Here is a 13,532-nt window from a genome sequence, read left to right as displayed (position 1 = left end):
TTTCTTTTATGGCAATACATGTTGAGCATTTCTTCATGTGTCCATTGGCCATTCTTATTTCCTCTTTAGATAGGCATGGGCATCATAAGTAAAATATACTTATTACTCAAAAATTAAATCCCGCAGAAACAAGTCCTCAAAGTGTTTTTGATAGTTTGTATTCTCTCTAAATCAATGTAGAGTTCTGTGGATTTTTTAATATAATATTGCTATTAGATATAGGAATGTTCCATAGATTCAGTATGAATTTATGTGTAGAAAATGCTAGGTACTTTTGAGACTCTTGTAATATTTTTCTTCTCATGTTTGTGAGGAAGTTTACAGCTGTACAGCATAAATTATAGGAAATAACTTATTGTACAGTGTATAGCATAAAAATTTACTAGTTTTTATCCCATTTACATGTATTTTTGTATATGTAAATGATAATAGGATTTATGCTTTAAAGATCAGTTATTGCAAATCTCTGTTAGAAGAGTCCAAGGTTTCTACTGATTATGGCAATAGAGCAAAACCTAGATACATAAGGCCATACAGTGTGACGCTAAATGAAAGGACCTTTAGGATATAGAAACAAAAGCCATATAATGAGTGATTATTGTCCTTAATGTACTATGTTATCTCTCATCTCTTTTGCTGTCCCTTGGTTATCTCATACTGTTACAGTATTTCACTTTATCTGATATATTGGATATATGCGTATTTGGTTATTTGAAATTGGATAGGAAAGGGGGGAAAACAAGATGAAGGTGGGGGGGGAGGGAAATGTGGACCAAGACATGAGAAAGTGTATCAATGTATGTGAAGTAATGCACCTTGCATCTGGCGAATGTAATGTAACCCTTCTATTAATTGCAATAAAAAATATATGAAACAAATAAAGATCAGTTATTTGTTTGTTGAATATAGTGTATTGATTGTATTAAAAATTCTTAAATTATATTTGTAGAATCCCTTGAACATTTTTCTTAAAATTGTAAAATTGTAAGAAGTATATGCATAAGTCTTGAACTCTTCTTAGTTCTTAACTACATTTTTAATTTGTTTTGATAGGGTTGGACCAAATTTTATGAGTTTTCTTTATCAGATCTTCGGGCTGGATACAACATTATTGACAGACTCTTTGATGGTAAGTTTTCATGATGTCAGTTTCTATCTCTGATGTTAACAATAGATTTGATTTGTGGTGTTATTAATAGTATGATTTTTCAGATATGTCTTTAACTTCCTATCAGAAATTTGACATTTTTTAGTTTTTAATATCCTGACTGTCAAGTCTTTGTTGAATGAGGGCCTTGTTTTAGGTACAGTGGTTATTTTATAAACCCTATTTAATTTATCTGAAGCTTTCAGCTTCCTATAAAGTTTGTGGCCCACAAACTTGAACATCTCTTTGAAAACAACTGTTGAATCTGGGTACTGGCGGCTCACACCTGTTATACTAGCTACTCTGAAGGTTGAGCTCTTTGGATTTGAGGTTCAAAGCCAGCTTGGGCAGAAAACTTCAAGACTCATCTCCAGTAAACTGCCCCAGATTTACACTCCATCTGATTCTACTTTCTAGTTTTCCTTAACCTACAACATCTGCTTCTGAAGAAGTCAGTTCTCAAGTACCTACCTATATCAATGAACTTGACTGGTTTCATAAATCTGGAATCATGCTGCATGTATGGCTAGTTATTAGATCCTCTTGGCCAACATTTTATGTGACAGATTGCATGTTTGTATGTAGCTGCCACCCCCTTATTCTTAATACTCTACAACATGTTATTGTATGGGATAGTTTCATTGTGGAATGGTTAATGCTGCTGTAGCTTTTGGTGACTATAGGATTTATTTTTGTGGAGGTATTCAGGAAAGGAATTACTAGGTCATAATCCATGAATTTTTTTTATGTCACTTAATGCCAAGTAGTAGTCCAAGATTATCTTTATTAACTCATATATCAGAAAAGTACATGTAAGTGTGTACTTCAGCAAATGTTCATAAATTGGACCTATGTAAATAGCATCAGTTTTGAGATTTACTATCATTCCAAAAGCACCTCCCCAACTCCTGCTTACATAGTCCCTTATGTTCGTCCACCTCACACAAGGATAGCTGCTGTCCTAATTTCTGTGAATTCTGGCATTAAGTGCTAATTTAGAAATATTTCTACATATTAGCTTATGGTATTTTGTATAGAATTTTGATGTTTTTTCAAAGTGTCAGAATTAGTGCGTTTTACAGGTGGGGGAACCAAACACAGAGAGTTTGGATAACTTATAATTGTGTTTTAAAGTTATAGTGGAATCCTGGCATATATTGCACCATTGATTTGTCAGTAGAAATCAGACTTCAGAGCAATATTGACTTTTATGGTAAAACTCTTTTTTTTTATTGTAATTAGTAAAAGGGTTACATGATATTTGCCAGATAGAAGGTTCATTAATTCACATACATTGATACCCTTTTACATTCTTTTTTTTTTTTTTTTTTGCCAGTCCTGTGTTTGAGCTCAGGGCCTGAGCACTGTCCTTGTACTTTCTCAAGACTAGGGCTCTACCACTTGAGTCTCAGCACCACTTCTGGCTTTTTTCTATGTATGTGGCACCGAGGAATTGAACCCGGGTCTTCGTGCATGCTAGGCAAGCACTCTACCACTAGGCCAAACTCCCAGCCCTATGGTAAAACTCTTAACTGCATAATCTTACAGTTAAAAAATTCCCCAATATTAAGTGATTCCGTATCGAGAGAGTTAAATTCAAAAATGAAAAAAAATCATCAGAAAATGTACATGGAAATTACCATGTTACCTAGAGCAAGTTTCTTAATGTCTAAACCTCAGTTCCAGGTCTGCAAAGCAGGAGAAACATTGACAGTTTGTCCAGTCATTGAAATAATTAAATGAGTAGCCACATATAACATTGATGTTTAGCACATTTAATATATGGGTTAAAGACTATTTGGTTTTGTTGTCCTAATTTCTCACTTTTGTCTGAAACAGCCCGATATTTGTTTTTGAGAACAACAAACATTAGAAGAAAAATAAGATTTCCTCATATAATTTCTGAAAAATGTCATACCTAACAACCAGTATATTTTATAAATTGGAAGGTCTGCTATAATGTTGCTACATCCTTGGTGACCTATTTACTCAGGACTGGCATATCCATCACTAATGTGTTATTTAGGGAATAGCAGTGAAGGAGAAAGTTGGCTCTTGATGAAGTGCTCTGCTGTTGACCACTGTGTAAATGCAGGTGTATACAGGAAATTGTGGTAGTTCTGTATCTGCCACGTAGGTCCCCTTGTCCCATGGCATATCATAACATGTCTATTTGTGATTGTCTCTGAATTGTATAATGGTGAAATACAATTAAACTAGTAATCATGCAAAAATATTAGTTTCCTGTGCTTATGAGCAATCTAAAACTTAATTACAATAAAAAACATATGAAAAAAAGAATTAATAGAGGGGTTACATGATACTCTCCAGATAGAAGGTGCATTAATTCACATACATTGATACCCTTTCTCATGTCTTGGTCCCCATTTCCCTCCACTCCATCCCCATCCCTCATCTTGTTTTCCCCCCTCCCCTATCCAATTTCAAATAACCAAATACAAATATATCGAATATATCAGATAACAAAGTGAGATACGGTAACAATATGAGATAACCAAGGGACAGCAAAAGAGAAATAACATAGTACATTAAGGACAACAATCACTCATTATATGGCTTTTGTTTCTATATCCTAGAGGTCCTTTCATTTAGCGTCGTACTATATGGCCTTATGTACCTTGGTTTTGCTCTATTGCAAGTCTCTGCTAGGAGAGCCCAAGGTTTCTACTGATTATGACAAATGAGGGAAACCATTGTACCTATGTTCCTTTGAGTCTGGCTTACTTCACTTAATATGATTTTTTCTAAGTCTTTCCATTTCCTAACAAATGGGGCAATGTCATTCTTCCTGACAGCAGCATAGAATTCCATTGTGTACAAATACCACATCTTGTTGATCCACTCATCAACTGTGGGACATCTGGGTTGGTTCCATATCTTTGCTATGGTAAATAGTGCTGCAGTGAACATTGTTGTGCTAGTGGATTTAGTATGCCCTAGTTTCTGGATGATTGGGTAAATGCCTAGTAGTGGAATTGCTGGGTCATAGGGGAGTTCTATGTTTAATCTTTTGAGGAACTGCCAACTGCTTTCCATAGTGGTTGAACGAGTTTGCACTCCCACCAACAGTGTAGTAGTGATCCCTCCTGGCCACATCCCCTCCAGCATCTGTTGTTATTAGTTTTCTTGATCCTGGCCATTCTAACTGGATTGACGTGGAATCTTAGAGTTGTTTTGATGTGCATTTCTTTTATGACCAGAGATGTTGAGCATTTCTTCATGTGTCTACAGGCCATTTTTGTTTCTTCTTCAGAGAAGACTCTCTTTAAGTCTTTGGCCCATCTTTTAATGGGATGGTTGTTACTTTGGAGATTAGTTTTGGAGTAATTCAACTTTTTGAGCTGTTGATATATTTTAGATATGAGTCTTTGCCCATTGTATGGTTGGTGAAGATCTTCTCCCATTCTGTAGGCTTCCTAATTAATTGGCTAGCTATGTCCTTTTCCATACAGAAGCTCTGCAGTTTAGTGCAGTCCCACTTATCCAGCCTTTCTCTGATTTGTTGTGATTCTTGGTGTTTATTAAGAATCGACCTGTGCCAAGGAGGCCTAGTGTATATCCTATTCCTTGTAAAGTTTTCAGTGTGTCGGCTTTTATCTCGAGGTCTTTGATCCATTTGGAGTTAATTCTAGTGCAGAAATGAGGAAATAGAAAAACCTCCCATGCTCCTGGATTGGAAGAATCAACATCATGAAAATGACAATCTTGCCAAGGGCTGTTTACAAATTCAATGCAATACCCATCAATATCCCAATGTCATTCTTTAAAGAAATAATAAAAGGAATAATAAAAGACCCCGTATAGCAAAAATACTTCTTAGCAGAAAGAACAGCATAGGAGGAATTTCAATACCAAACTTTAGACTCTACTACAGAGCTATAATTATCAAAACAGCTTGGTACTGGCACAAGAACAGGCCTGAAGACCAATGCAATAGAACTGAGGACCCAGATATTAAACCACAGATCTATGGCCACCTAATATTTGACAAGGGAGCCAAAAAAAATAGAATTAAAGAAAGACAGCCTCTTCAACAACTGGTGCTGGCAGAACTGGTTAAGCACCTACAGAAAATTAAAGTTGGATCCTTCTTTGAAACTTAATTCTTATTCCCAGTCCACTAAATTGTGACTTTAAGACTATCTGTGTTGTAGAATGAGGTTATATTTTAATCCATTGTGTGTCATTTTTTAAAATTTGAGGGGTATTTTTTTTTCTGGCTCTGGGGCCCACCTTACCATCCCAAAGCCTTGCATGTGCCAGGCAAACACTCTACCACTCATCTACATCTTTAGCCCCATTTTACTGATTCTCTCCTACTGGAATAGAAAATAGAAGATTGACTCTTTTGTGTGACTATTTTGTGTGAAGGTAATGTGTAGGTTTTCCCTAGTCTGATTATTTTACAAAACAAATATTTCATCAAACATGGATACTGCCCCCCAATTAAATGATTCAGAAATACATGCTAAATATCACTGAATATGAGCTCAGAATATAAGATTGGTTTTGGGGAAGGTTCTTTTAAGGAGTTTCCAGCTTAAGTAGGCCATATTTTGTTGTAGAAAAGGATGACTGGGCATTCAGAATACTTCACTTCCAGTCAACTCAAACTTCCTGAATGTCTCACTTATGGAGTAATGTTGGTATTTCTCTATTTGATACTTCTGTTTTGGTGAAGATTGAGTTTATAAGTGTAAAATATTTGGAAAGTTTTACTTGATTAATATTTAAATATACCTACTATTAATATGGGCTATTCCTACTATTAAGACGGGCCATTTTAAGAAATATTTTAGGGAGTTTCAGTATTTCATGACTGGATTGTGACATTACTGGGAAAGTGAGTAGATGAATGTAAAAGGTGAAGGAGGGCAAATAGAATCATAATAATCTATGTGCATACATGAAAATGGAACAAACTTAATAAGACTGGTTTGAGAAGGTGAATATAAGGCGTGTGAGAATGATAGAGGGAGTGACAGACCAAAATGTATTGTAAGCATGTGCAAACCTGGTGAAATGAACCTTCTGTACAACTATGTGATAAATATATCTGCTGTCAGTAATGTCATTCACCTTTCCCTTTAAAATGAAATTAATAAATCTTTTGTAATTTCCAGGATCCAAAGACATACAGTGGGAGTTTGTACATGGTTTGCTTGAAAATGCTATTTATGGAGGACGAGTAGATAATTATTTTGATCTTAGAGTTCTTCAATCATATCTGAAGCAGTTTTTTAACTCTTCGGTAATTGATGTATTAAATCAAAGGAACAAGAAAAGCGTTTTTCCATATTCCATATCTCTACCCAAATCCTGCAGCATTTTGGTAAGTAATACTAATCATTTTCAATTTATAGTACTAGATAAATATTGGGATTATTTGAACACTGTTAAAAATAAGTTGTTTTCGGAACTGATGCCATGGCTCAAAGTGGTGGATAGCTAACCTTGAGTTGTAGATGACTAGCCTTGAGTTGAAGAGCTCAGGGACAGCATCTAGGCACAGAGTTTAAACCTCATGACTGACCTCCTCCCCCCAAAAAAAGGTTGTTTTCAAAAACCCAAGTTGTTATTCCTGGGACATACTGTTTTGCCAATATACCCTGTAAGAGTCCTATGAACTTTTGGGTACATATTGAAGATTTATTGACTATAGTGATGATTGGCTAGTGTTTTGGCAAATCTGCAAAGAAAAACCTCTAATGTAGGGTCCTGTTAATATCTGGAATGGGAGATGTTGCTTTATAATAGGTCTTACATGCTCTGATACACTGAAGAATGCAAAGAAGTAAAGTTTTCTTAAATCTCATCTTGAGTTTCTGGCTCATACACTTACAACAGGCCTGAATATATGGAAGTAAATCATAGTAACTGCTGTGTTGATAGTTTTCTTTGAGTATGGTGCAGCTTCGGTCTCCAGTCATCACTTGAAAGACTTCCAGAATGAAGTCCTTTTCCAGTAAACAGTATTAATATAGCCCAAAGATTTCAATCCTGCTTCAGTTTATCACAGACCTGCATTTGTATAAATGTCCTAACATTTGATTACATCAAATATGTATGGATGTATGTGTGTATGGATGTATTTCCTAGGCTTTGAACACAGAGCCTCCTGATTACTCAAGAGCACTACTACCACTTGAGACATATTCCCAGCACTCTGTTGTTTTATTAGTTTTAGATAAGGATTTCCTGTTTATGTTCACTGATCCTTCTATTTAAACCTCTCAGCTGGCATTACATATGCACACCAACCACAACTGGTTTTATTTGTTGAGATAGGATCTTGCTAACTTTTTGTTCAGGCTGGCCTTAACTGTTTATTTCTCTAATCTATAACCTCCTGAGTAGCTGGTATTATAAAGATGAGCCACTACCCCCAGCCTACATCAAATATTATTATAATATTTTTTCATGAATTGCAAATGTGTGTATATATGTGAGATTGTAGATTTATCTAATTTGTATGATGCCTTTTTTCTCATCCAGATTTTTTTTTTTGCCAGTCCTGGGCTTGAGCTCAGGGCCTGAGCATTGTCCTTGGACTTTCTCAAGGCTAGAGCTCTACCACTTGAGCCTCAGCACCACTTCTGGCTTTTTTCTATGTATGTGGTACCGAGGAATCAAACCCGGGTCTTCATGCATGCTAGGCAAGCACTTTAACCACTAGGCCAAACTCCCGGCCCCTCATCCAGATATTTTTACAGTAATACTTTTGTTTCAGTGACATAATTGTCAGATCACCAAAACTTTAAAAACTAGTGTTAGATATATTAATATTATCTATTAGATAGTGATGATCACATCTGTTTTTACTTTTAGTATTATTTTTCCCTTTCAGTAATTTATACAAAACATATGTTTAAGCTGTTTGAAGCTTTGTGTATGAAGTGCTCATTTATGGAATTTACCTTTTAAAAGGAGAACATTAGGTGAATCAGGAAACCACATGTAAAATGTTTATATATTCTTTTTTCAGATGGTGCAGTCAATTCTTGTTTTTATGGTACTGTTTTTCAAATAGCACACCCAACATATACTTCTAACATAAGTATTTGCTACAGTAAGCTTTTATACCTTGAATGCACAGAGCAAGAAGTAGAACATAGCTCCCCAAATGCTCTTCTCTTGGCCCTTCTAGTTATTCTCCCCAACACACACACACACACACACACACACACACACACACACACACACACACGTGCTTCATGTTGATTTCTCGCTACCTACGTTAGTTTCCCCTGTGTTCATGCTGTTTATATTAATGGCGCCATGCGGTAACTTCATTTTGGGTCCAAGTGTATGAGTCTGAGCATATAGATGCTGATTCTTCAGTCAGCATGTCAGTGTATAGTGCTAAGGAGGCAGAAGACTTCACAGGTTTATTGAAAAGAACCATGGAAAGCCACATGCCAGGTCACAAGCAAACTGAAGACTAGCTGTGGGCATGGAATGACTTGATGAAAAAGTGGTAACAAAGAGAACTTGAATAGCAGACCGTATTTCATAGATATACAGAATTTTCTATAATTTTAAGAAAGATTTCTGGAACATTTAATTTTATACCAGTACAAACTGAATTCTGAAGTTTAGGTTTAGGTAGACTGAAAGAAAAGAAAGGCAGCATTTCCTAAAACATCAAATAAGACATTCATATGAATATATAAACATCATAGTTTTAATTAATTCAGTCTGCTTTGACAGGCTGTTGCATAAGGAAAATGAGAGTATGCAATAATTGATACCCTGTGACAAAATAGTAAGAAAATATTTCTTACAGATAAATGAGACAAAGTACAGTGAGATTTACCTAGAAAATGTAAAATATGGATAACTATAATAATATTTTACAATGTCCATTCTTATTTTGGTGGTTGTAAATTCAGTATCTAATGAGAAACCCTTTCATTTCTTTGTGTTCAGGACTATCGTGCTGTCATTGATAAACTTCCAGAGGATGATAAACCGAGTTTCTTTGGTCTGCCTGCCAATATTGCTCGTTCATCTCAGCGCATGATCAGCTCTCAGGTAACCTAAGAAAATATCTCCCTTTTAGAAAATGCTGCTGCTGAGCCTGAATCCAGTAATCTTAAATTTCTTTAGGCTAGACCACACAAGCTTTGTTTTTTTTATTATTGTTAAATTGTCTGTTTTACAGTGGGTTTTGTTTTTTTTGGGGGGGGGGTTGTTTTTTTGCCTGTCCTGAAACATGAACTCAGGGCCTGAGCATTGTCCTTGGACTTTCTCAAGGCTAGAGCTCTACCACTTAAACCACAGCGTTTTCTATGTGTGTGGTACCAAGGAATCAAACCTGGGTCTTCGTGCATGCTAGGCAAGCACTCTACCACTAGGCCAAATTCCTGGTCCCTGTTTGGCAGTTTTAATATTTGTTTTGTATTATTGTAAAAATTGTTACTCTGTGTTTTTATAAAAACGAATGTAAGTGTTCTAGGTACAACTAGCCTTCTTATTTTTATCATCTGAAGATACTCCTGTTGTTTTTCCTTTTTGTATATAGTGTTAACTCAGTCTGTGAGAGGATATGAATGTTACTGAGTTTCTTTTCATACATAATTACACTCTAGGTATTTCCCTGCATGCTTTTTTTTATTAAAGAATTTATTAACACTGATTTTTATATTATATTTCAAATGACATATTAAACAAGTATTCAAGAAGGGAATCTCTATATACAATCACTGCATGTTTTTTTTCCGATCTAAGTAATAGATTATTGTTTTATATATTATTTAATAGCATAAAATTTTGTGTTATAAATTATACTATAAAATACCACTTCTCATATATAACATAATACAATAACTACTTTAAGAATACACAGGGATTTTTTTGGTGTGTATATTCAAATTATCTCTTAAAATACATTCTCTTGAGCCAAGCACCGTGGCTCATGCCTGTAATCCTAGCAACTCAGACTGAGATCTGAGGATCGTGGTTTAAATAAACATAGTCCATGAGACCCTTATCTTCAATTAATCATCAGAAAACCAGAAATGGCACTGTGACCCCAGGGGTAGGGTGGTAGCCTTGAGCTGAAGAGCTCAGGGACAATGCCGAAGCCCAGAATTCAAGTCCCACGACTGACAAAATAAAAACTACATATGTGTGTGTGCGTGCGCATGTGCATGCACATGCATGCATTTTGCATAACGCATATCGCATATATGTATTCTCCAACTTGAAGTAAACCTGAAATAACTTAGATGCTTTTAACTCTGCACTAATGTCAACTCTGTATTCATACTGGGAGGAAAATTATTCCATGTGAACAGAGTGAAAAAGAATCTGATAAGCAAATTCCACGCCTTTAGAATAACAAGACTATGCATTCTCTTGTCTCTCCTAACTATAGCACAGATGTTCTCAAAGCTGAGGGTGTCTAAGAATTACCCAAAACAAGTATTTAGAAAAATAGGTTCCAAAGCCCTATTTTTATACAGTCTAAATTTATAGACCTTGGATGGAACTTCACCTACCTTCCTGGGAAAGGGCTTGAGGAATATCTGTTGACATTTATTTACAGTGCTAATCAGTACCAGTGTCATTAGTGATCATCTGAGCAGAATAACGTTGGTTTCTTGTGTTAATAGTACTGCAAGCTATTTCTATGAACTCAGTTCTTTGAAATATTTTTGCCCTTATGTAAGTACCTTAAACTTAAGAGTTACCAAGTTCTAGAAATTGCTAATTTTGCTTTTTTTTTTTGGCCTGTCCTGGGCTTAGCTCAGGGCCTGAGCACTGTCCTTGGACTTTCTCAAAGCTAGAGCTCTACCACTTGAGCCTTAGAACCATTTTCGGCTTTTTTCGATGTATGTGGTACCGAGGAATTGAACCCGGGTTTTCGTGCATGCTAAGCAAGCACGCTTACCACTAGGCCAAACTCCTGGCCCTAATTTTGCTCTTCCGTTCAAAACATAAAAAAGAAATAAATGTTCACCTGTGCTGAGTTTATTTGGTTCCATGGTTACTAGAAAGAAATGTCATATTATTGAGTATCGTATTTAAGTCATTCCACATTGACAATTTTGAGCTGTGATTTATGGACTTAATAAGTTTAGCATAAGTTTAGCAAAATTGTAGTGTACAATTCTTAAAAATAGTTTCTAGCAGAAGTTTTCCTATTTTTAAAAATAAATGAATCTCTGGAGAAATAAGAGAATAATGGATTTTTTATGTAAATACTTTTTAGTTTTCTGCATCTAGTCAGTATGTTGCATGATTTATCAAAATAGATGTTTTTACTGTCATTTGAATTCACATTTACATAAGCACTTGAATCTTCTCATGGAGATTTTAGATATATGAAGAGGATCATTCTTGTTTGCCTGTATCTATGATCTTAGACCAGTCTGATCCTACCTAGGAAAACAAAGTCTTTTCCATAAAAAGAGGGGTATTTTCATATTCTATAGATAGTAACATAAATGGTTCTCTTTTCCTGTAGTCACTTTGCTTCTAACTCAGAGTAAAATCAGTCACCCAGATCTGCAAGATCCCACATACTTTGGCCATCATTGCATGAGTTTCTAATCATCTTCTTATTCTGTTGTAACCACACAGACCATATATGTTGTTCTTGAACTTGTGCCCAAGATCTTCCATACATCTGCATCCTTCTCCCTGACATCCATACCTTATAGATGGGCATGTTTTAATCTGCAGGTCTGTAACATGGTCATATGCATTCATGTAAGATAATATTACCTTTCAACACTTTGACCACTTCCCTAATCTGCTTTTTTAGATTTGTTATTATCTTCATTTTTTTAGTTACTGATTTGTCTTTAAGTAGTTGTACAGAGGAGTTGCCATTTAACAAAGCAATTTATGAATATAATGCATCTTGATCAATGTCATCCCTGTCAGCATTCTATCCCATCCCTCCCCTACCCCCCGCTTTTCCTCCTTTTTCTTAATTTTGTAGTATTTACATTGAATTCTTGACTGCAGTTCCCATCCTTATTCATCCTTTCCCGTTGGCCTCCACAGGTACTTTTATACTTGTAACAATATATATTCTGTCTATCCCTGTCACATACATTCATTAGGCAGGTGAGACTTACTATGTAAATATATAGTCAGGCACTGGTAAAGAGGATTACAGTAGGAGATACGTATGTTCATATGTATAGGTAGATTATATATGCCTTATAAAATAGTATAACCTTTGGGGCTTGGAGTTAGGCTGAGTAGCAGAGTGCTTGCCTAGCGTGCACGAGGACCTGGGTTCGATTCCTCAGTGCCACATACATAGAAAAAAGCCAGAAGTGGTGCTGTGGCTCAAGTGGTAGAGTTCTAGCCTTGAGAAAACCCAAGGACAGTGCTCATGCCCTGAGCCCACGCTCAGGGCATTTTTGGTAGACACCAGTGATAACACCATCAAAAATATGGGAGAAAATTGACTAATTAAAATTACATATCTAATTACCAGTCAAATATAAGAATTCTTACAGGTACCAAAGTCTCAAAACAATTTAGCTTCCATACACTTTTTCTCAAACACACAGGTGCTAAAAAGTATGTTTTATTTCACTTTTTTCTCTTAAATACTTGTACAAGAGTTGTTCAACAGAGCAGTTTATAAACCGAGTGCCTCTTGATTACCCTTTTGAACATCTCATCTAACACTCCCACCCTACCCCTCACTTTTCTTAATTTTTAGGTTATGATTTAATAAATCAGTTTATATGTACAATGCATCTGGATCTTATTTTTTAATTTTATGAAACAGTATGTAGCGTGTAATGTTCTAGAATTGCTTTTTCCCTCCAACTTTGTTTTTCTAAGAACATCCACATTTTTGTTTGCTATTTTTTTTGCTATTGCTGTGCCTGTTTCACTGCGTGTTAAACAATTTGAGTCACTGCACATACTTGATTCTTAGAATTGCTATTATGCATTTTTGTGGATATATTTCCTAGTAAAAGTGTTTTACTAGAGTATAAACAAGAAATAGAAACCATTGGATCAAATTATTTGGTGTTCCAGTGGTCCAGAAATGAGGGCATACTAAAGCCACTAGCACAACGATGTTCATTGCAGCACTATTTACCATAACAAAGATATGGACCCAAACCAGATGTCCCTCAGTTGATGAGTGGATCACAAAGATGTGGTATTTATACACAATGGAATTCTACACTGCCATCAGAAAGAACAACATCACCCCATTTGTAAGGAAATGGAAAGACTTGGAAAAAAATCATATTAAGTGAAGTAAGCCAGACCCAAAGGAACATAGGCTCAGTGGTTTCCCTCATTTGTCATAATCAGTAGAAACCTTGGCCTCTCCTAGCAGAGATTTACAATAGAGCAAAACCTAGGTACATAAGGTCAT

General features: G+C 35.7%; 1 protein-coding gene across 3 annotated transcripts in view; it reads left to right on the top strand.

The window, feature by feature from the left end:
• Dync2h1 (dynein cytoplasmic 2 heavy chain 1) overlaps window positions 1–13,532 on the top strand; it is a 159,546-nt gene that overhangs the window by 125,061 nt on the left and 20,953 nt on the right. For all 3 annotated transcript variants that reach the window (XM_090319607.1, XM_090319606.1, XM_090319609.1), the window contains 3 exons: window positions 1,054–1,129; window positions 6,292–6,500; window positions 9,098–9,202. In XM_090319607.1, coding sequence (XP_090175733.1) covers window positions 1,054–1,129; window positions 6,292–6,500; window positions 9,098–9,202 — 390 coding nt within the window. The remainder of the gene's footprint in view (window positions 1–1,053; window positions 1,130–6,291; window positions 6,501–9,097; window positions 9,203–13,532) is intronic.

This window comes from Megascapheus bottae, chromosome 27, assembly GCF_031878675.1.
Source record: "Megascapheus bottae isolate mThoBot1 chromosome 27, mThoBot2.hap1, whole genome shotgun sequence".
In the NCBI taxonomy this organism is placed as follows: Eukaryota; Metazoa; Chordata; class Mammalia; order Rodentia; family Geomyidae; genus Megascapheus; species Megascapheus bottae.
Note: the sequence above shows the minus strand (reverse complement) of the source record. Positions and strands in the feature narration are given on the sequence as shown.